The sequence below is a fragment of the Salvelinus alpinus genome, chromosome 19 (genome assembly GCF_045679555.1).
Source record: "Salvelinus alpinus chromosome 19, SLU_Salpinus.1, whole genome shotgun sequence".
NCBI lineage: Eukaryota > Metazoa > Chordata > Actinopteri > Salmoniformes > Salmonidae > Salvelinus > Salvelinus alpinus.
In genome coordinates this window covers 21,072,976-21,097,101 of record NC_092104.1, presented here as the reverse complement: position 1 = coordinate 21,097,101, position 24,126 = coordinate 21,072,976, and the positions used below count along the sequence as shown (strand labels likewise).

General features: G+C 44.7%; 1 protein-coding gene across 2 annotated transcripts in view; it reads right to left on the bottom strand.

Annotated features, from left to right (window-relative positions):
* Window positions 1–24,126, bottom strand: part of LOC139545123 (aminopeptidase O-like) — a 108,092-nt gene that overhangs the window by 32,959 nt on the left and 51,007 nt on the right. For both annotated transcript variants that reach the window (XM_071352537.1, XM_071352538.1), the window contains exon 3: window positions 10,193–10,309. In XM_071352537.1, the coding sequence (XP_071208638.1) occupies window positions 10,193–10,309 (117 nt within the window). The remainder of the gene's footprint in view (window positions 1–10,192; window positions 10,310–24,126) is intronic.

Sequence of the window (24,126 nt, the reverse complement as noted above, 5' to 3'; positions counted from 1 at the left end):
AGAAATGGACATTCTAAAACCAAACAACGATTTATTCTGGACCAAGGACTCATTGTACAACATTCTGATGGAAGCTCAGCAAAAGTAAGAAAACATTTATGATGTTATTTCGTATTTCTGTGTAAAATGTTGACTCCTATTCTCCGCCGTTTTGGTGAGCGCTGTCTCACAATAACGCAAGCTGTATGTTATGGTAAAGTTATTTTAAAAAATCTAACACAGCGGTTGCATTAAGAACCAGTGTATCTTTCATTTGCCATACAACAAGTATTTTTATGTAAAGTTTATGATGAGTTCTTTGGTCAGATTAGGTGAGTGTACAAAATATCTCCGGAGATTCTGGTGAATCGATGCTACGTATTCACAATGTATAACCAGGATTTGTAGCTATAAATATGCACATTTTCGAACAAAACATAATTGTATTGTATAACATGATGTTATAAGACTGTCATCTGATGAATTTGTTCAAGGTTAGTGATTAATTTTATATCTTTTGCTGGTTTTTGCGAAAGCTACCTTTGCGGTGAATAAATGCGTTTGTGTGTTTGGCTATTGTGGTAAGCTAATATAATTCTATATTGTGTTTTCGCTGTAAAACACTTAAAAAATCGGAAATATTGGCTGGATTCACAAGATGTTTATCTTTCATTTGCTGTACACCATGTATTTTTCATAAATGTTTTATGATGAGTATTTATTATTTCACGTTGCTCTCTGTAATTATTCTGGCTGCTTTGGTGCTATTTTTGATGGTAGCTGCAATGTAAAACTATAATTTATACCTCAAATATGCACATTTTCGAACAAAACATAAATGTATTGTATAACATGTTATAAGACTGTCATCTGATGAAGTTGTTTCTTGGTTAGTGACAAATTTTATCTCTATTTTGTCGGTTTTGTGAAAGCTATCTATGCGGTGGAAACATGGTGAAAATATGCGGTTGTGTGTTTGGCTATTGTGGTTAGCTAATAGAAATACAAATTGTGTTTTCGCTGTAAAACGTTTTAAAAATCGGAAATGATGGCTGGATTCACAAGATGTTTATCTTTCATTTGCTGTATTGGACTTGTGATTTCATGAAAATTATATTATATGATATCCCTGTCCCGTTAGGCTAGGCTATGCTAGTCAGCTTTTTTGATGAGGAGGATCCCGGATCCGGGAGAGAGAAGCGGTAGAGGTTTTAAGGTTCAATTTAGGCATTAACTCAGAAATCTTAATGTAAGGGCATTAACGCTGAATGGTTAATCTAAGGGTTAAGGTTTGGGATAGGCTTAAAACAAAAATATAAAAAACAGCTTTCTATCGCAGGATTCAAACATGCAACCTTTGGCACCAGAGGCCTTAAGATTTAGGTAACAGCGCTCACTGTTTCCCCTAGTGGCTGGTTTCCATGTCATCTCCCGACGTCCTAAGACATGGATGGACGTCGAATACTGACTTGTATCACATGTGACCTGACTGCACAGTACTCTACATCCTTCTATATCGGTAGCCATGAAGTGCTTTGAAAGGCTGGTCATGGCTCACATCAACACCATCGTCCCAGAAACCCTAGACCCACTCCAATTCGCATACCTCCCCAACAGATCCACAGATGAAGCACTTCAATCTCACTCCACACTGCCCTTTCCAAACCTGGACAAAAGGAACACCTATGTGAGAATGCTGTTCATTAGCTACAGCTCAGTGTTCAACACCATGGTGCCCACAAAGCTCATCACTAAACTAAGGACCCTGGGACTTAAACACCTCACTCTGCAACTGGATCCTGGACTTCCTGATTGGCCGCCACCAGGTGATAAGGGTAGGCAACAACAAATCTGCCATGCTGATCCGCAACACTGGGGTCCCTCAGGGGTGCGTGCTTAGTCCCCTCCTGTAATACCTGTTCACCCACAACTGCGTGGCCAAACACGACTCCAACACCACCATTCAATTTGCTGACAACACAACAGTGTTAGGCCTGATCATCAACAACGACGAGACAGCCTGTAGGGAGGAGTTCAGAGCCCTGGCAGTGTGGTGCCAGGACAGCAACCTCTCCCTCAAATGTGAGCAAGACAAAAGAGCTGATCGTGGACTACAGGAAAAGGCGGGCCGAACAGGCCTCCATTATCATCGACAGGGCTGTAGTGGAGCAGGTCGAGAGTTTCAAGTTCCTTGATGTCCACATCACCAACAAACTATCATGCTCCAAACACACAAAGACAGTCATGAAGAGGGCACGACAACAACTTTTCCCCCTCAGGAGACTGAAAAGATTCGGCATTGGTCCCCTGATTCTCAAAAAGTTCTACAGCTGAACCATCGAGAGCATCATGACCGGTTGCATCACAGCCTGGTATGGCGACTGCTTGGCATCTGACTGTAAGGCACTACAGAGGGTAGTGCGTACGGACAGTTACATCACTGGGGAGGTTAGAGGAAGGCCCCAAAAATTGTCAAAGACTCCAGTCACCCAAGTCATAGACTGTTCTCTCTGCCACCGCACAGCAAGCGGTACCGGAGTGCCAAGCCTAGGACCAAAAGGCTCCTTAACAGCTTCTACCCCCAAGCAATAAGGCTGATGAACAATTAATCAAATGGCCACCCAGACTATTGACCTCCCCCCAGTGACCCCTAATAACATATACAAATTACTTTGACTAACCTGTACCTCCGCACATTGACTCGGTACTGGTGTATAGCCTCATTGTTGTTATTTTATTGAAACTTTTTTAACGTTTTAATTTTATTTTGACTTTAGTTTATTTAGTAAATATCTTCTTAACTCTATTCGGAAAACTATTGCCAGTTTTGTACAACGCGACTCAGACCAGAGCATACCAGACCTATTTTCTCTCCATATCCCCGGATTTTTACCGCAAGCTCTGGACATTTACACCTGGATCTTGCAGCTAACTAGCTGCTATCCGAGTGACTATTGGCTAACATCAATTCCGGAGCAAACACCAATTATCCCGGAGCTAGCCAGCTGAAGAGTTCCATCAGCCACTCCTGGGCTACAATCACCTATCCGGACCCGTTTTACTGCCGATGCGGAGCCCCACCGGGCCTTCACGACTGGGATACCGACGTTATCTGCCCGAGGGAGTTATTCATCTAGCCAGAAGTTAGCCAGCTCACAAGCTAACGTGAGTAGTTCAGCTAACCACAGCTAGCGCTTATCAGCTATCCTTTAGCTCGGAAAACTATTGCCAGTTTTGTACAACGCGACTCAGACCAGAGCATACCAGACCTATTTTCTCTCCATATCCCCGGATTTTTACTGCAATCTCTGGACATTTACACCTGGATCTTGCAGCTAACTAGCTGCTATCCGAGTGACTATTGGCTAACATCAATTCCGGAGCAAACACCAATTATCCCGGAGCTAGCCAGCTGAAGAGTTCCATCAGCCACTCCTGGGCTACAATTACCTATCCGGACCCGTTTTACTGCCGATGCGGAGCCCCACCGGGCCTTCACGACTGGGATACCGACGTTATCTGCCCGAGGGAGTTATTCAACTGGCCCCTCCATCGCGACGTAACCTGAACGCCCATATGCTAACTGCGGCCCGCTAATCGTTAGCTGTCTTGAGCATATCGGCTGCTATCTGAACAGGTCTATCGAACAATCTTACGCCGCGGGCTAGCTTAGTGGAGGCCTCACTGCTCCATCTACGGCTGCCCCCTGGACACTATGATCACTTGGCTACATAGCTGATGCTTGCTTGACTGTCCATTAATTCACGGTACTCCATTCCGTTTATTTGTGTTTTATCTGTCGGCTCTGTGCTTTAACTCAGGATCTGTGTGTAGTTAATCCGACCCTCTCTGCCTAGCCGTCGCCATTTTTACCTGCTGCTGCTGTGTTAACTGACTAGCTGCTGTTATCTCACCTGTTGTTTTAGCTAGCTCTCCCAATCAAGACCTGCAATCACTTTATGCCTTATTGTATGTCTCCCTCAAATATCAATATGCCTTGCATACTGTTGTTCAGGCTAGCTATCATTGTTTTGGTTTGCAATGGACCCCGTAGTTCCACTCTCCGTACCTCTGATACCCCCTTCGTCCCACCCCCCACACATGCGGTGACCTCACCCATTGAGACCAGCATGTCCAGAGATACAACCTCTCTTATCATCACCCAGTGCCTGGGCTTGCCTCCGCTGTACCCACGCCCCACCATACCCCTGTCTGCACATTATGCCCAGAATCTATTCTACCACGCCCATAAATCTGCTCCTTTTATTCTTTGTCCCCAACGCTCTAGGCGACCAGTTTTGATAGCCTTTAGCCGCACCCTCATCCTACTACTCCTCTGTTCCTCGGGTGATGTGGAGGTAAACCCAGGCCCTGCATGTCCCCAGTCACCCTCATTTGTTGACTTCTGTGATCGAAAAAGCCTTGGCCTCATGCATGTCAACATCAGAAGCCTCCTCCCTAAGTTTGCCTTACTCACCGCTTTAGCACACTCTGCCAACCCTGATGTCCTTGCCGTGTCCGAATCCTGGCTTAGGAAGGCCACCAAAAATTCTGAGATTTCCATACCCAACTATAACACTTTCCGTCAAGATAGAACTGCCAAAGGGGGAGGAGTTGCAATCTACTGCAGAGATAGCCTGCAAAGTTCTGTCATACTTTCCAGGTCCATGCCCAAACAGTTCGAACTTCTAATTTTAAAAATTAATCTCTCCAGAAATAAGTCTCTCACTGTTGCCGCCTGCTACCGACCCCCCTCAGCTCCCAGCTGTGCCCTGGACACCATCTGTGAATTGATCGCTCCCCATCTAGCTTCAGAGTTTGTTCTGTTAGGTGACCTAAACTGGGATATGCTTAACACCCCGGCAGTCCTACAATCCAAGCTTGATGCCCTCAATCTCACACAAATCATCAAGGAACCCACCAGGTACAACCCTAAATCCGTAAACATGGGCACCCTAATAGACATTATCCTGACCAACCTGCCCTCCAAATACACCTCTGCTGTCTTCAATCAAGATCTCAGTGATCACTGCCTCATTGCCAGTATCCGCCACGGGTCCGCGGTCAAACGACCACCCCTCATCACTGTCAAACGCTCCCTAAAACACTTCTGCGAGCAGGCCTTTCTAATCGACCTGGCCCGGGTTCCCTGGAAGGATATTGACCTCATCCCGTCAGTTGAGGATGCCTGGTCATTCTTTAAATGTTACTTCCTCACCATATTAGACAAGCATGCTCCGTTCAAAAAATGCAGAACCAAGAACAGATATAGCCCCTGGTTCACTCCAGACCTGACTGCCCTCGACCAGCACAAAAACATCCTGTGGCGAACTGCAATAGCATCGAAGAGCCCCCGCGATATGCAACTGTTCAGGGAAGTCAGGAACCAATACACGCAGTCAGTCAGGAAAGCAAAGGCCAGCTTTTTCAAGCAGAAATTTGCATCCTGTAGCTCTAACTCCAAAAAGTTCTGGGATACTGTAAAGTCCATGGAGAACAAGAGCACCTCCTCCCAGCTGCCCACTGCACTGAGGCTAGGTAACACGGTCACCACCGATAAATCCGTGATAATCGAAGACTTCAACAAGCATTTCTCAATGGCTGGCCATGCCTTCCTCCTGGCGACTCCAACCTTGGCCAACAGCCCCGCCCCCTCCGCTGCTACTCGCCCAAGCCTCCCCAGCTTCTCCTTTACCCAAATCCAGATAGCAGATGTTCTGAAAGAGCTGGAAAACCTGGACCCATACAAATCAGCTGGGCTTGACAATCTGGACCCCCTATTTCTGAAACTGTCCGCCGCCATTGTCGCACCCCCTATCACCAGCCTGTTCAACCTCTCCTTCGTATCATCTGAGATCCCCAAGGATTGGAAAGCTGCCGCGGTCATCCCCCTCTTCAAAGGGGGAGACACCCTGGACCCAAACTGTTACAGACCTATATCCATCCTGCCCTGCCTATCTAAGGTCTTCGAAAGCCAAGTCAACAAACAGATCACTGACCATCTCGAATCCCACCGTACCTTCTCCGCTGTGCAATCTGGTTTCCGAGCCGGTCATGGGTGCACCTCAGCCACGCTCAAGGTACTAAACGATATCATAACCGCCATCGATAAAAGACATTACTGTGCAGCCGTCTTCATCGACCTGGCCAAGGCTTTCGACTCTGTCAATCACCATATTCTTATCGGCAGACTCAGTAGCCTCGGTTTTTCTAATGACTGCCTTGCCTGGTTCACCAACTACTTTGCAGACAGAGTTCAGTGTGTCAAATCGGAGGGCATGTTGTCCGGTCCTCTGGCAGTCTCTATGGGGGTACCACAGGGTTCAATTCTCGGGCCGACTCTTTTCTCTGTATACATCAATGATGTTGCTCTTGCTGCGGGCGATTCCCTGATCCACCTCTACGCAGACGACACCATTCTATATACTTCCGGCCCTTCCTTGGACACTGTACTATCTAACCTCCAAACGAGCTTCAATGCCATACAACACTCCTTCCGTGGCCTCCAACTGCTCTTAAACGCTAGTAAAACCAAATGCATGCTTTTCAACCGTTCGCTGCCTGCACCCGCACGCCCGACTAGCATCACCACCCTGGACGGTTCCGACCTAGAATATGTGGACATCTATAAGTACCTAGGTGTCTGGCTGGACTGCAAACTCTCCTTCCAGACTCATATCAAACATCTCCAATCCAAAATCAAAGCAAGAATCGGCTTTCTATTCCGCAACAAAGCCTCCTTCACTCACGCCGCCAAACTTACCCTAGTAAAACTGACTATCCTACCGATCCTCGACTTCGGCGATGTCATCTACAAAATAGCTTCCAATACTCTACTCAGCAAACTGGATGCAGTTTATCACAGTGCCATTCGTTTTGTTACTAAAGCACCTTATACGACCCACCACTGCGACCTGTATGCCCTAGTCGGCTGGCCCTCGCTACATGTTCGTCGTCAGACCCACTGGCTCCAGGTCATCTACAAGGCTATGCTAGGTAAAGTGCCGCCTTATCTCAGTTCACTGGTCACGATGGCTACACCCACCTGCAACACGCGCTCCAGCAGGTGTATCTCACTGATCATCCCTAAAGCCAAAACCTCATTTGGACGCCTTTCCTTCCAGTTCTCTGCTGCCTGCGACTGGAACGAATTGCAAAAATCTCTGAAGTTGGAGACTTTTATCTCCCTCAACAACTTTAAAAATCTGCTATCCGAGCAGCTAACCGATCGCTGCAGCTGTACATAGTCCATCTGTAAACTACCCACCCAATTTACCTACCTCACCCCCCATACTGCTTTTATTTATTTACTTTTCTGCTCTTTTGCACACCAGTATCTCTTCTTGCACATGATCATCTGATGATTTATCACTCCAGTGTTAATCTGCTAAATTGTAATTATTCGATTTATTGCCTACCTCATGCCTTTTGCACACATTGTATATAGATTCTCTTTTTTTTTCTACCATGTTATTGACTTGTTTATTGTTTACTCCATGTGTAACTCTGTGTTGTCTGTTCACACTGCTATGCTTTATCTTGGCCAGGTCGCAGTTGCAAATGAGAACTTGTTCTCAACTAGCCTACCTGGTTAAATAAAGGTGAAATAAAAAATAAAAATTTCTTGAACTGTTTTGTTGGTTAGGGGCTTGTAAGCAAGCATTTCACTGTAAGGTCTACAGCTGTTGTATTTCAGCGCACGTGACAAATAAAATTTGATTTGATTCTAAAACGACCCTGCAAGTCTCTCTCTCTCTTCTCCTCTCCTCCTACACATGAGGAGTGTCCTTGGTGTGGTATGGTGTAACATACTAATTTCCTCTCTGGACCCTTCAACCTAGCGTGGGCTTCAAGGCCTTCTGTGGTACAATGTGCCCTATGTGCTTGACCGACAGATGGCCGTTACAAACACACACACACACATCCTATCACATGAGAACCACATGAAAGGAAGCTAGCCACGCATTCACTCTCATTACATGCAAACACACTCATTCGTAGGCACAGACATACACTTCCACATCCATTCACACACACATATTCATGATCACTCACACACTTCCAACCACAATCACACACGCATGCGTTTAAACCAGTGCTCACACACTATCCTTCACACCACATTAAATGCTCACACATATCTCACACACATTCTACAACACTTACATGGAAGGACAGAGCACTAACCATAACATTGGTTGGTTGGGAAAGGCCCGTAATTAAGCATTTCACTGTTAGTCTACACCTGTTGTTTACGAAGCACGCAACAAATACAATTTGATTTGACAAGCGTGGTGTGTACAGCAGTAGCTATATAGGATGAGCCATGACTAGGATACAGTATATACATATAAAATGGGTAAAACTGTATATAAACATTATTAAAGTGACCAGTGTTCAATGACAATGTACATAGCAGCGGTCTCTGCAGTGTAGAGTACCGGTAGTCGCCGGCTAGTGACAGTGTCTAAGGTTCAGAGCAGGGTACTGAGCGGAGGCCGGCTAGTGATGACTGTTTAACAGTCTGGTGGCCTGGAAATAGAAGCTGTTAATCAGTCTCTTGATCCCAGTTTTGATGCACCTGTACTGTCTCCGACTTCTAGATGGTAGCGGGGGGAAGAGGTCGTGGCTCGGGTGGTGGAGGTCCTTGATGATCTTCTTGACTTTCTAAGACACCAACTGCTGTAGATATCCTGGAGTGCAGGCAGATGTCCTGGAGGGCAGGCAGATGTCCTGGAGGGCGGGCGGTGCAGTTGATGTACCAGGTGGTGATACAACCTGACAGAATGCTCTCAATGGTGCATCTACAAACGTTTGTGAGGATCTTAGGGGCCAAGACAAACTTCAGCCTTCTTCAGTCCACGATCAGCTCCTTCTTTTTGTTGACGTTTAGGGAGTTATTTTTCCCTGCACCACTCCACCAGGGCTCCGTGTAGGCTGTCTTGTTGTTGTTAGTAATCAGGCCTACCACTGTTGTGTCGTCAGCAAACTTAATGATTGAAATGGAGACGTTGTGGCCACACAATCATAGGTGAATAGGGAATACAGGAACGGGGGATCAGCGCCGCAGATGTTGATCAGCGCCGCAGATTTTCTCCCCCCACCTTCACCACCTGGGGCCGGCCCGTCAGGAAGTCTAGGACACAGTTGCACAGGGATGGGTTCAGACCCAGGTCCCTGAGCTTAGTGATGAGCTTGGAGGGCACTATGGTTTTGAAGGCTGAGCTGTAGTTGATGAACAGCATTCTTACATAGGTATTCTTCTTGTTCAGGTGGGATAGGGCAGTGTGCAATGTAATGGCGATTGTGTCATCCATGGATCTTTGGCGGTATGCAAATTGTATTGCATAGAGGGTGTCGGGTAAGGTGGAGGTGATATGATCCTTAACTAGTTTCTCAAAGCACTTCATGATGACAGAAGTGAATGCTACGGGGCGATAGTCATTTTGTTCAGTTACCTTCGCTTTCTTGGGTACAGGAACAATGGTGGATATCTTGAAGCAAGTGGGGACAACAGACTGGGATAGGGAGAGATTGAAAATGTCCCTAAACACTCCAGCCAGCTGGTCTACACATGCTCTGAGGACTCGGCTTGAAATGCCGTCTGGGCCGGCAGCCTTTGCGAGAATTAACATAGTTGAATATCTTACTCACGTCGGCCACAGAGATCGAGAGCTTCTCCAGAAGCACGGCGTCGGTGTCCTCGATGTGGCTAGCTTTCCCCTTTATAATCCGTGATTGGCGGGAGTTCCTGCCACATGTGTCTTGTGTCTGAGCCGTTGAATTGAGACTCCAATTTGTCCTTGTACTGTCGTTTTGCAGTTTCTCTGTTGGTCTGCTACTTCCAGGCAGGCTATACAGGCCTTTGCAAAGAAATTCTCGTGCTGAACCACTGAAGGCCAGACTGGCTCAATACAATCGCATCCTTTACGGTCTTTTATTCTTAGAAGTGAAGTACATTCTCAGTATAGGAAGTTATATTATGAGCAGAGTGCACTTACCCATCCTATGATACAAATGTCTTTCATTCCTGCTTTAAGATTTTTTGTCTTTTTACATTGATCACTAAAAAAGATGCTCACTTCAGTTCAAGTAAAATGTAATTGATCATGTAGATACTGGACAGTATACTGCACGTAACATAACACAGCACCAAACACTGCATGGGAGGTGAGAACAAATGACAACTAAAGTGTGTGTGTGTGTGTCTTACCTCAGCGTCCTTGTTCTGTACATCATAGGTTCTCTGTATCATATGCAATGACGTCACACTTAGCTCCGCCTCCGTCAGCAGGAGCTCCAATAGCAACACCAGCTGCTCCGGCGTCACCTAGGCAATGTAAATAGAAGGGAAGAGTTATTTGTGGGTCTCAACATGATCAACGACATCAGTATGATTTACTTGACCACATGCACTCACACACACACACCCACACACACACACACACACACACACACACACACACACACACACACACACACACACACACACACACACACACACACACACACACACACACACACACACACACACACAAACAGGGAAGCATTAAGCATACAGCTAACAAACACCTGTAATAATCATCATCCCGACTAGAGTATTCAAGGGAAAATGTGCCATACAGATCAAGTCAACCTCCACAACATACAGTACTACAATTCCAGTACAATACCCACATCGGGAAACATTTCATTTTGTTTTATTTTATGAAAAACATTGATTATGGATTTTGGCAACGCCCTTTATCTACTTCCCCAGAGTCAGATGAACTTGTGGATACCATTTGTTTTTATCTGCGTCCAGTATGAAGGAAGTTAGATGTAGTTTCATGACCCAATGCTAACTAGGTTAGCACAAAGACTGAAAGTCTTCAGGTCCAGCTAGAACGCTATTAAAATACTAGAGGAAAACATTGGCGGAATGTTCGGGAAAGGTTGGGGGAGTGTTAGGGAAAGGTTGGTGGAATGTTAGGGAAACATTGAGGGAATGTTAGGGAAACGTTGAGGGAATGTTAGGGAAACGTTGAGGGAATGTTAGGGAAATGTTGGGGGAATGTTAGGTAAACATTGAGGGAATGTTAGGGAAACGTTGGGGGAATGTTATATTTTGAAGCCGAGCGGTGATGGAGGAAGGCGGAGGAGTTATTCCATAGACTGAGTGAAAGAGACAGTGAAAACAGCTCTTATTAAAACACCACACCTTGGGGAGATGATGAGTCTTCTAAATCTATCAACAGCACACAGCCACAAGTGAAAGAAGGAACATCTTTGATTAAAGTTAATCTCTGCTGATGCCCAAAGCCTTATGACTATGAAATATTATTCAATGGAAAAAGAGAGCAGGTTTCCATACATGACTAAATAAGTTCTAGAACAGAGGAAGATAGGGAAGATAGGAAAGAGACGATTAAAGGAAGAATATGTTAGATATGTTCAGTTCTAAGTTTGCTCTGTTGGGATAGTGATGATTAATGATTTGTTATGATGAGATGTGGTATTCTGTGATAATATACAAAAAGGGCCTCCAGAGTGACGCCCGCACGGTGCTGTGAGCTGTGCCCAGCCTTGCCTGCCTCTCCCTGGGATAGACGAAACACATATTTCCCAGCTCTTGTTCTCTCAAATAGGCTCCACAGAGACTGGTATGAAAATTGATCTGTGTCTGTGTGTGTATTTGTATACACACACACACACACACACACACACACACACACACACACACACACACACACACACACACACACACACACACACACACACACACACACACACACACACACACACACACACACACACACACACACACACACACACACACACACACACACACACACACCTAGATATGCAACTTTTCTAATACATTTCTCCTGTCTTGTTCATATTTTGCACTCCTCCAACCATGGTATCCACAACCAGAGGCTGGTAAAACCTCAAGTCAAACAAATACGGTATAGCCTACACCAGGGTTCCCCAGCAGGTCGATCGAGAGTTATCAGTAGCTCGTAGCCCACCTATGAGTAGCTCGCCAAACAATTCTGAACGTACATGCATTTTTCACTTGTTCCACTGCAAACTGTCATAAACAAATCTCACAAGTATCAGACACCGCAAGCTCCCAGATATTATCTAATCAACGTAACATTGACGTTATCCCACCCCTGGTTAGCCACTATTGGCTTCAAAAGCCAAACCTAATACAATATCTGGCAATATTGCCTCTGTCTGTGTGGTGCGTGCATTTGTCTATCACTCCACGTTTAGCCAGTTGATGTGATAACTATCTTGTGGGTTGACAGAAACACTTTCCTCAAAACCTTCTCAAATAACTGAAAGGTAGGTTTACCTGGCAGAAGTATATCATGAGTAAGTCTAGAATTTGTATCTATTATTTGGTATTTGTTCACATTGCCATGAAATGAGTAACAGCAGCAGTACAGAACCATCGCTAAACTAGCACGTTAGAAGGCACATTCCTCACTCACTAGATTCGCAATAAAAGGCCAGATGCACTATTAAAGAGGAATTACACCAAAAAATGTAAATGTGTTAGTTTTCGTCCAGACCTAAAAAAAATGGTCTTCTGATCTGATTTATGCATGAACATGGCCTCAGAACAGGGATCTCCAAACTTTTCTAGCATGAGAGCTAAATACAACATGTCGCGAGCTACTCATTTTTTGGAGACCCCTGCCTCAAAACATCCCATTTTGTTGTTTCTCTGTAATTTTTTGCGAGTGAAAAACGAAACAAATCTAAAACCAGGAAAAATATAAAAAACATAATCTGGCAAAATATCAAATAGAATTTGTGGGGAAAAACAAATATTTTATAGAGCTTTCCTTTGGTTTGCTAATTAATCATAATTTTACCAAGTACATTGACAGAAAACATAGTGCACTACTTTCTCTTGTACACTAAGGACAAGGGGAGAGGAGAAGAGAAGAATGTGCCTATTTGAAAGCTAGACAAAAATGTGCAGCTCACGACATGTTTTCTTTTTTTTAAGTAGCTCTCGTGCTTGAAAAGGTTGGAGATCCCAGGCCTACACACTGACTGTCATGTATTGTGGATAGTCTGCACATAGATCTCTCAATTCAATTTCAATTTAAGGGCTTTATTAGCATGGGAAACTTTTCCTTAATTTTGCCAAAGCAAGTGAAATAGATAATAAACAAAAGTGGAATAAACAATAAAAAATGAACAGTAAACATTACACTTACAAAAGTTCCAAAATAAGAAAGACATTTCAAATGTGATAGTATGTCTATATATCGTGTTGTAATGATGTGCAAATAGTTAAAGTATGAAAGGGAAAATAAATAAACATATGGATTGAAGTTACAATGGTGTTTGTTCTTCACTGGTTGCCCTTTTCTTGTGGCAACAGGTCACAAATATTGCTGCTGTGATTGGACACTGTGGTATTTTACCCAATAAATATAGGAGTTTATCAAAATTTGATTTGTTTTCAAATTCTTTGTGGGTCTGTGTAATCTAAGGGAAATGTGTGTCTCTAATTTAGCCATACATTTGGCAGGAGGCTAGGAAGTGCAGCTCAGTTTCCACCTCATTTTGTGGGCAGTGTGCACATAGCCTGTCTTCTCTTGAGAGCCAGATCTGCCTATGGCGACTTTTCTCAATAGCAAGGATATGCTCACTGAGTCTGTACATAGTCAAAGCTTTCCTTCATTTTGGGTCAGTCACAGTGGTCAGGTATTCTGCCACTGTGTACTCTCTGTTTAGGGCCAAATAGCATTCTAGTTTGCTCTGTTTTTTAGTTAATTCTTTCCAATGTGTCAAGTAAATATCTTTCTGTTTTCTCTTGATTTGGTTGGGTCTAATTGTGTTGTTGTCCTGGGGCTCTGTGGGGTCTGTTTGTGTTTGTCAACAGAGCCCCAGGACCAACTTGCTTAGGGGACTCTTCTCCAAGTTCATCTCTCTGTAGGTAATGGCTTTGTTATGGAAGGTTTGGGAATCGCTTCCTTATAGGTGGTTGTAGAATTTAACGCCTCTTTTCTGGATTTTGGGTATCATTAGAGGGTATCGGCCTAATTATTTTCTGCATGAATTATTTTGTGTTTTACGTTGTACACAGTGGATATTTTTGCAGAATTCTGCATGCAGAGTCTCAACTTGGTGTTTGTCCCATTTTGTGAATTGTTGGTTGGTGAGCGGACCCCAGACCTCACAACCATAAAGAGCAATGGGTTCTATAACTGATTCAAGTATTTTTAGCCAGATCCTAATTGTTTAGTCAAATGTATGTTCCTTTTGATAGGATAGAAGGCCCTTCTTGCCTTGTCTCTCAGATTGTTCACAGCTTTGTGGAAGTTACCTGTGGCGCTGACGTTTAGGCCGAGGTATGTATAGTTTTTTGTGTGCTCTAGGGCAATGGTGTCTAGATGGAATTTATATTTTTGGTCTTGGCAATTGGACCTTTTTTGCAACACCATTATTTTATTTTCACTGAGATTTACTATCAGTGCCCAGGTCTGATAGAATCTGTGCAGAAGATCTAGGTGCTGCTGTAGGCCCTCCTTGGTTGGGGACAGAAGCGTCAGATCATCAGCAAACAGTAGAAATTTGACTTCAGATTCTAGCAGGATGGGGCTTACGCTGCATCCCTGTCTCACCCCACAGCCATGTGGAAAGAAATGAGTGTGTTTTTTGCCAACTTTAATCACACACTTTTGTGTACATGGATTGTATAATGTCGTATGTTTTTCCCCCAACAACACTTTCCATCAATTTGTATAGCAGACCCTCATGACAAATTTAATCAAAATCTTTTTTGACGTCAAATAAACATCTAAAGACTTTGCCTTTGCCTTTGTTTTGGTTAATTTATTTATTAATTAGGGGGTGCAGGGTGAATACATGGTCTGTTGTATGGTAATTTGGTAAAAAGACAATTGACATCTCTGTCTGTCTGTCTGTTTTTCTGTCTTGCTCTCCTCACCTCTCCTCCATTTTGTGAGAGCTGACTTTTAGGTCCCTCCATTTTGTGAGAGCTGACTGTTTGGTCCCTCCATTTTGTGAGAGGTGACTGTTAAGTCCCTCCATATTTAAAGGTCTCTGAGAGGCCCACCCATTATCCTCTTCTCTGCCAGGGAACCTTTGAAAAGCCAGAGGAATCTGGTCATAAAACCCCTAATATCTCTCTCTCTCTCTCTCTCTCTCTCTCTCTCACGAGCACACAAAGTCAAGCATATGCACGAACACACACACACAATATGTGTGAGTGGTTCACGTGAGCTGATGTGTAGGGTCAAGACAGGGGATAGGTTTCCCACGCCAGTGGGGAAATGCTTTCAACACAAGACTATTGGGGCTATTGTTAGTCTCAGCCCTGACCGAGTCATGAGATCAAACACTGCGTGTGTTTGTGTGTGTGTGTGTGTTGCAGAGCCACTTAGCACCGTGATGTGTTGGTCTTTGTGGTCTGCTTCAACTCCTCCACATGAAAGAGACATTTCATCCATCCTTCCATTCCATATATCCTACATCTCTCAACACTCCACAACTCCTACTCCGAAATGAACACAAATAAACACTTCTCAGAGTGGTTTGGAGAGTAATGGTCATTTAAGATGGAAACTTGGGGGTATGGAGAGAGGCTTGGTATGAACCATAACCCCCCCATATCTTCATTTTCCTGTTTCTGTCCCCCTCCAAAATGGTTAGTTAGTCCCACCGTGTAGCCCTCTAGCCTTGTCTAAAAGTGGGTTTCAGCCTCATCAGCCCAAAACAGCTGGACTAGGGGAACCATCATCATTCATTCTGTAGTGTGATTTGGTGTTTGGGACATTAGTGAAACATGATTTAATATCCACTGATATCCAACATACAGATTGGTGTCTCCACACACAGGGGCACAGTGAAATCCCAGAATAAGAAGGCACCATGACAGATGAGACTGCCCTAATACACTAATAACTAGGGTAATAAGTAATAAGTAGTAATAAAACAAGAATAAAACAGTAGCTGAGTGTATTCAAATATATCTTTAAATAATACCATCTTTGAGAACTAACCAACATTTTCTCTTAGCCCATGTAAAAATGTGCCAAAAAATCTTGACCTTTCTAGCTAACAGACTATGTTAGGGTTTACACCTCCTCTTTCAACGAACTGTGGGAAGGGCAAAATAATGAAACCATGAAACTGTACACAAAAATCAATAAATTTTAAATGTGGATTATTTCTACTTGCCATTATCATTCACCTGATGATAAAACAATACGTGATTTTTTTTAAATTTTGCTATCATATTATGGGGGGCCCTGGGACGCCGGTTTGCCTGGTTGGGGGTCCCTGGGCAGGATCCCTGGGCAAGAAAAGTTTGAAAACGCCTGCCTCAGAGGACCTTAGGGAAATATGCTGGTGAAATAATAAAAATCCAACAACCCTGATTCAATTGTGAGTTATACTTTTACATTAACATGATCTATTGAATGCTCCTCCCACAGATACACACACACACACACACACACACACACACACACACACACACACACACACACACACACACACACACACACACACACACACACACACACACACACACACACACACACACACACACACACACACACACACACATCATCATCAAGGGACAGCTAACAGCACAATACCAAAGGAAGCTTGTGACATGTTTAGCAAAAACAGGAAATTAATGTAGTTTCCCTAATATATACAGTACATCCTATGTGTGTGTGTGTGTGTGTGTGTATGTGTGTGTGTGTGTGTGTGTGTGTGTGTGTGTGTGTGTGTGTGTGTGTGTGTGTGTGTGTGTGTGTGTGTGTGTGTGTGTGTGTGTGTGTGTGTGTGTGTGTGTGTGTGTGTGTGCAGCCAGGTCACCAGTCAGTATTCGACGTCCATCCATGTCTGAGGACATTAGGAGATGACATGGAAACCGGCCACTAGGGGCAACAGTGAGAGCTGTTACCTTCAAGTAGGTTTCCATTTTGCTAGGTAGTTGTGGACGGGGGATGGGCGTAAGCGTCTTCCTCTGATTCCAAAGGTTGCAAGTTCCTATCCAGCAATAGAAAGTTGTTTCTGATATTTTATATAATGCCTGAACTTAACCCTAACATTAACAATTTGGCGTTAACGCCAAATTTGACGTTTGGAACAACTTTGAATTTTGAGAAACATGGATGAACGTCTAATTCTGACTTTCTATCGCTGGATTCAAACTTCATCTTAGACCTTATACCAGGGTTTCCCAAACTCGTTCCTCGGGATTCCAAGGGCTGCACGTTTTGTATTTTTACCCTAGCACTACACATCTGATTCAAATAATCAACTAATCATCAACGTTTGATCATTTGAATCAGCTGTGTAGTGTTACGGCAAAAAAACTAAATGTGCACCACCTGGGGACTCGAGGACTGAGTTTAGGAAACGCTGCCTTAAACAATTTGAAATTTGATGTTTGGAGCAACTTCGAAATTTGACATTTGAGAAACATGGATGAACATTTAAAACAAAAATCTCAAAATGCTACATTTTATCACCAGATTTGAACATGCAGACAGATGCTTACACACATCCACCATCCCCATCCCCAAAGCCCTAGCAAAACCGAAACTGAAGCCTACTTGAAGGTGATAGTGCTCACTGTTGCCCATAGTGGTCAATTTCCACGTAATCTCCCGACACTCTCAGACATGGATGGACGTCGAAAACTGACTTGTATCACGGGTGACCTGCCTGTTATTTCACTATAGAGATTACAGAAAATAAACAGAGAGAAAAAGAGACAGAGAGGGTGACAGAGAGCGAGAAAGACAGACAGACAGTGAGAGCTTCTTTATCTTTGACCTGTTCTCTCTCTCGCCACCCCTCTCTCAATCTTTCTCCCCCCCCAAAAAAGCTAATTGAGAGTGACTTACAGTAAACCCTACCTTCTACTAATCATTTCTATCATGGTATCCATCTGTAGTACCAATGTGTGTAATGTTGACTGATGTGGTTGTTATCAACGCTTTTGCTACAAACATTTCCCCAAATATCCTGATAGGTATAAGTCACATCTGTATTTTAATGAGCTGTGTGTTTCTCTCCCCCTCCCTCCATCCCTCCCTCCTTTCCAGCGGTGTGAGTGTGTGTGTGTGTGTGTCAGAATGCTTGTTCAGTCACTCTGCATTATGGGTGATGGAGACGTGGAATCACTGTGACATTATAAAATCTAACAGTGATTTCTCAAAGTCCATTCAACTGTGTGTGTGTGTGTGTGTGTGTGTGTGTGTGTGTGTGTGTGTGTGTGCGTGCGTGCGTGCGTGCATGTGTGACTGACCATTCAATCGCTCCATTGCCTTTAATTTCTGTCTGACCACAGACTGGTAAAAGCTCCCTGGCACCACCAGCTAAACGCCTCAGCCCCTGCTACAGGTACTAGGGTTACGCTCTCTCTCTCTCTCTCTCTCTCTCGCTCTCTTTCCATTTCCCTCTTTAATGTTTGTCATTCTCCTCCCTCCATACCTCTCCACCCTCTTCCTTTTGTTTGTGTGTGTGTAAAATGTTCATCTTGATTACGAGGTATGCTAAGCCTGATTACAAGACACACACACACACTGCCTCATCCACAGACAATGCTTCTTGATTTATTTTGCATGGAGGGACAGACAATGAGTGACTAGCAGATAGATGACTGCTCTCGGTAAATGGGACATTCACAACATGAACTATAAACTGTCAATCCATTCCATATACATCACACCATACCATCACACCATATACATCACACCATATACATCACACCATACCATCACACGACTTAAAGCGTCAGCGTGCTTCACTTTGTATGGCGCCTAGCCGAACTCAAGCGAATGTGCTCGCATACTCCCTTATAAGACCTTCGCTTGAAAAATGAGAAAAAATCTGTAATAGTACTGTTTGTCCATATTGAGAGGCCGTAGCCATTATACACTTCCCCAAAATAGTCTGAATTAATATAAGATAACTCAATAAATCTGTCATTAATATTTATCTTTCTGCAGAGGAGGTCTTAGTAGCGTGATTTTACATCATATAAGATCTTTGGTGCAGAAGAAATTTGCAAGAAAACGAGTCGTCTCTTGTTGAATGACAACAAACACTTAACTGAAGAATCCTTATTAACTGAAGAATCCCTTGCCGAAGACCAAAACGAACAAAAACGTCACAAAATGTCATCATAATATATGCACAAAGTGTTCCGAACTGTTTCGGATGGGAAGCATGCAGACACCTTTACTAACACCTTGTTAAACGAGGGAATGTGTGAATGCCTGAATGTGTAAAATAAAATATATTTTTTATTATTATCTTTTTTTTAATACATTTTTTATAAAAGTATTGAAAAAAGTGTCTAGTCGATCCTATACATGGAGCCACAACCTTTCTATTCTGGTCGACTCCTAGCTCATAGTGGAACTATTGAGCACGTCTAACACTTCAGGCTGCATGACCTGTGAAAGTCTGATTCATTCTGGTTCAAATTCATTCAGTTCTAAATGTTCAGGACTGGCCCTGCCCATGTTGGCTCATCTCTTAGAGGACATATCTATCAATAATAAACAATGGAGGACCAACACAAACCTTCCACTATAACAAAAAACATGCACCGGATAGGTGCAGTGAAATGTGTTGTTTTACAGGGTCAGCCATAGAAGTAAGGCACCGCTGGAGCAAATTAGCATTAAGTGCAGATTTGAACCTTGTCGACTCGGGTATTCAGAACAGGAGATTTTCGGTTACTGGCCCAACGCTCTAATCGCTAACACTTGAGGACTGACTGTGTCATTTTACATGCGTATCGACACTGATGCAACAGCATGTATTATTGCAAAATAATACAATAGCATAGAACAGTAGTGACAGTATGTTAGACTAGCTAAAGATAACAAATAGTGTGAATAGTTCAATAGTTATAGCAGAACCAAAGAATACTGGTTACTGCAGTCTACTGTACTGGCACTGCACTCCAGTGGTTCTGCAATTCTAACTAGTATGATAACATATGGAAGAAGTCTGTCTCTCCATGACCCTGTACAGCTATAGCACATAACCTTTCATCATCACTGTTTTGGTACTGCTTTACTGGCCCTCTCTACACACATTGGACACTGTGATGATGATTTGTTTATGCATACAGGGTCATGGAGAGAGACAGACAATTGCCACTCTTGATCTCATAGGTACTACATTATATAGGATATTTCATATTTTCATCGTATTTTTATTATGTACTTGAGTTTGTGTCCTCAAAAGTGAGTATTCTGGAGGCGAAAGAAACGCACACCTGTTTAGGCGAGATGCTGGCTAGCGGAGTAGAACACTTGAAAAAGAAAAGGCTAGTTAAAGCGTGAATTAAAAGTACGAATCTCCGAGCATCATTAGGTGCAAATTCAATTCAACATACCCAGTTGTGACCCACTTTCTGGAAGCGAACCACTCGATTTGGTCCCTTCGTTATATCGGCATCGAACACCTCACCCTCCCTAGGAGTGTGGGTGACCTCGACAATTGATTGTTAAAACGAGAGACTGCCTGGATCTTTAATTTAAAGACCCTGGCTTCCTTCGGTCTCAACGTAGACTTTGATCTGAATCATTCTTGTGATCATTGTGATTTTTCTATTCATTGTAAATGTTTGTAGACCTATGTAGCCAAAATGTATCTATGATCGCATGCTATCTATTCATTCAGCCATGATTACAGACAACTGTGTGAGACACTATATAAACTAGTGACCCACAGTATTTGTCATTATACCCTGATGAAGACAGCTTGTCTGTCGAAACGTTGGTTAATAAATTATTGCATCTGAGCTCCTAGAGTGTGCGGCTCTCCTTTTCTTCCTCAAAAGTGAGTACACCTCAGCAATTTCTAAACATTTTTACCAGAAAGGTGAGATTTACATCTTTCTTGGAGTATGCATCATTACTAGTTGTTGTTTATGGCCCCCTCATGATAAATCTTTACTTTCGTTATGTCTATTTAGGCAGAAATATACATTTACAAATCAAATCAAATTGTATCTGTCACATGTGCCAAATAAAACAGGTGTAAATGCTTACTTACAAGCCCTTAACCAACAATGCAATTTTAAGAACATTTTAATATTTACAAAATAAACTGAAGTAAAAAATAAAATAAAAAGTAGCAATAAAATAACAATAATGAGACTATATACATGGGGTACCAGTATAGAGTCAATGTGCGGGGGTACAGGTTAGTCCAGGTCATTGTCGTGCCCCCCCTTGGTTTGTGCTGTGGTGGAGATCTTTGTGGGCTATTCTCGGCCTTGTCTCAGGATTGTAAGTTGGTGGTTGAAGTTATCCCTCTAGTGGTGCGGGGGCTGTGCTTTGGCAAAGTGGGTGGGGTTATATCCTTCCTGTTTGGCCCTGTCTGGGGGTATCATCGGATGGGGCCACAGTGTCTCCTGACCCCTCCTGTCTCAGCCTCCAGTATTTATGCTGCAGTAGTTTATGTGTCGGGGGGCTAGGGTCAGTTGGTTATATCTGGAGTACTTCTCCTGTCTTATCCGGTGTCCTGTGTGAATTTAAGTATGCTCTCTCTAATTCTCTCCTTCTCTCTTTCTTTCTCTCTCTCGGAGGACCTGAGCCCTAGGACCATGCCTCAGGACTACCGGGCATGATGACTCCTTGCTGTCCCCAGTCCACCTGGCCTTGCTGCTGTTCCAGTTTCAACTGTTCTGCCTGCGGCTATGGAACCCTGACCTGTCCACCGGACGTGCCACCTGTCCCAGACCTGCTGTTTTCAACTCTCTAGAGACCGCAGGAGCGGTAGAGATACTCTTAATGATCGGCTATGAAAAGCCAACTGACATTTACTCCTGAGGTGCTGACTTGCTACACCCTCGATAACTACTGTGATTATTATTATTTGACCATGCTGGTCATTTATGAACATTTGAACATCTTGGCCATGTTCTGTTATAATCTCCACCCGGCACAGCCAGAAGAGGACTGGCCACCCCTCATAGCCTGGTTCCTCTCTAGGTTTCTTCCTAGGTTTTGGCCTTTCTAGGGAGTTTTTCCTAGCCACCGTGCTTCTACACCTGCATTGCTTGCTGTTTGGGGTTTTAGGCTGGGTTTCTGTACAGCACTTCGAGATATTAGCTGATGTACGAAGGGCTATATAAAATAAACTTGATTTGATTGTCACGCCCTGACCTTAGAGATTGTTTTTATGTCTCTATTTTGGTTGGTCAGGGCGTGAGTTGGGGTGGGCATTCTATGTTTTTGTTCTATGTTGTCTATTTCTATGTGTTTGGCCGGGTGTGGTTCTCAATCAGAGGCAGCTGTCTATCGTTGTCTCTGATTGAGAACCATACTTAGGTAGCCTTTTCCCACCTGTGTTTTGTGGGTAGTTGTTTTCTGTTTTTGTGTCTGCACCAGACAGAACTGTTTCGCTTTTGTTCCCCTGTTTGTTGTTTTTGTTCGATTGGTTTTTGGATTAAATTATGAACACTTTAAACGCTGCACCTTGGTCCAATCTTCCTTCAGCCCACGAGAATCGTTACAGAACTACCCACCACCAAAGGACCAAGCAGCGTGGTAGGAAGGAGCAGCATTTGTTGGAGAGTTGGACATGGGATGAAATCCTGGACGGCAAGGGACCCTGGGCATAGACGAGAGAGTATCGCCGTCCTAAAGAGGAGCTGGAGGCAGCTAAGTCGGAGCGGTGACGCTACGAGGAGTTGGCTCGAGGAGGCGTGCACGAGAGGCAACCCCAGAATTTTTTTTGGGGGGGGGAACACGGGAAGATTGACGGAGTCAGGTCATAGACCTGAGCCAACTTCTCGTGTTTGCCGTGGGGAGAGAGTGACCGGGCAGGCACCGTGTTATGCGGTGAAGCGCACGGTGTCCCCAGTGCGCACTCATAGCCCGGTGCGCTACATCGCAGCTCCTCGCATCGGCCGGGCTAGAGTGGGCATCGAGCCAGGAGGGATGGTGTCGGCTCAGCGCATCTGGCCTCCAGTGTGTCTCCTCGGCCCGGGTTATCCTGCGCCAGCCCTACGCACGGTGTCCCCGGTTTGCCAGCACAGCCCAGTGCGGCCTGTTCCAGCTCCCCGCACTTGCCGGGCTACAGGGGGGATCCAGCCAGGAGGAGATGTGCTAGCTCTGCGCCAGTGCGCCTCCACGGCCCAGTGTATCCGGTGCCTCGGCCAAGGAAGAGGCCTCCTGCATGTCTCCCCAGCCTGGTGAGTCCTGTGCCTGTACTAAGCCCTAACCCTCCTGCCTGTCTCAGCCTGGTGAGTCCTGTGCCTGCTCCCAGAGCCAGGCCTCCTGTGTGTCTCTCCACTCAAGTGATGATCCATGGCAAGAAGCCTCCAGTGATTATCCATGGCACGACGCCTCCAGTGATGATCCATGGCAAGAAGCCTCCAGTGATGATCCATGGCAAGAAGCCTCCAGTGATGATCCATGGCACGAAGCCTCCAATGATGATCCATGGCACGAAGCCTCCAGTGATGATCCATGGCACGAAGCCTCCAATGATGATCCATGGCAAGAAGCCTCCAGTGATGATCCATGGCAAGAAGCCTCCAGTGATGATCCATGGCACGAAGCCTCCTGTGTGTCTCTCCACTCCAGTGACGCCCTTCAGTCCGGAGCCTCCAGCGACGCTCTTCAGTCCGTAGCCTCCAGCGATGCCCTTCAGTCCGGAGCCTCCAGCGACGATCCCCAGTCCGGAGCCTCCAGCGACGATCCCCAGTCCGGAGCCTCCAGCGACGATCCCCAGTACGGAGCCTCCAGCGACAATCTCCAGTACGGAGCCGCCAGAGTCGCCCTCCTGTCCGGAGCTGCCAGCTGCCCTCATCACGACTGCCTTGGTGTGTTTGGACCATGATAGTTTGTTGGTGATGTGGACACCAAGGAACTTGAAGCTTTCAACCTGCTCCACTACAGCCCCGTCGATGAGAATGGGGGCATGCTCGGCCCTCCTTTTCCTGTAGTCCACGATCATCTCCTTTGTCTTGATCACGTTGAGGGAGAGGTTGTTGTCATGGCACCACACTTCCAGGTCTCTCTCATCCTCCCTATAGGCTGTCTCATCATTGTCGGTGATCAGGCATCATTGTCGGCAAACTAAATTATGGTGTTGGAGTCGTGCTTGGCCACGCAGTCCTGG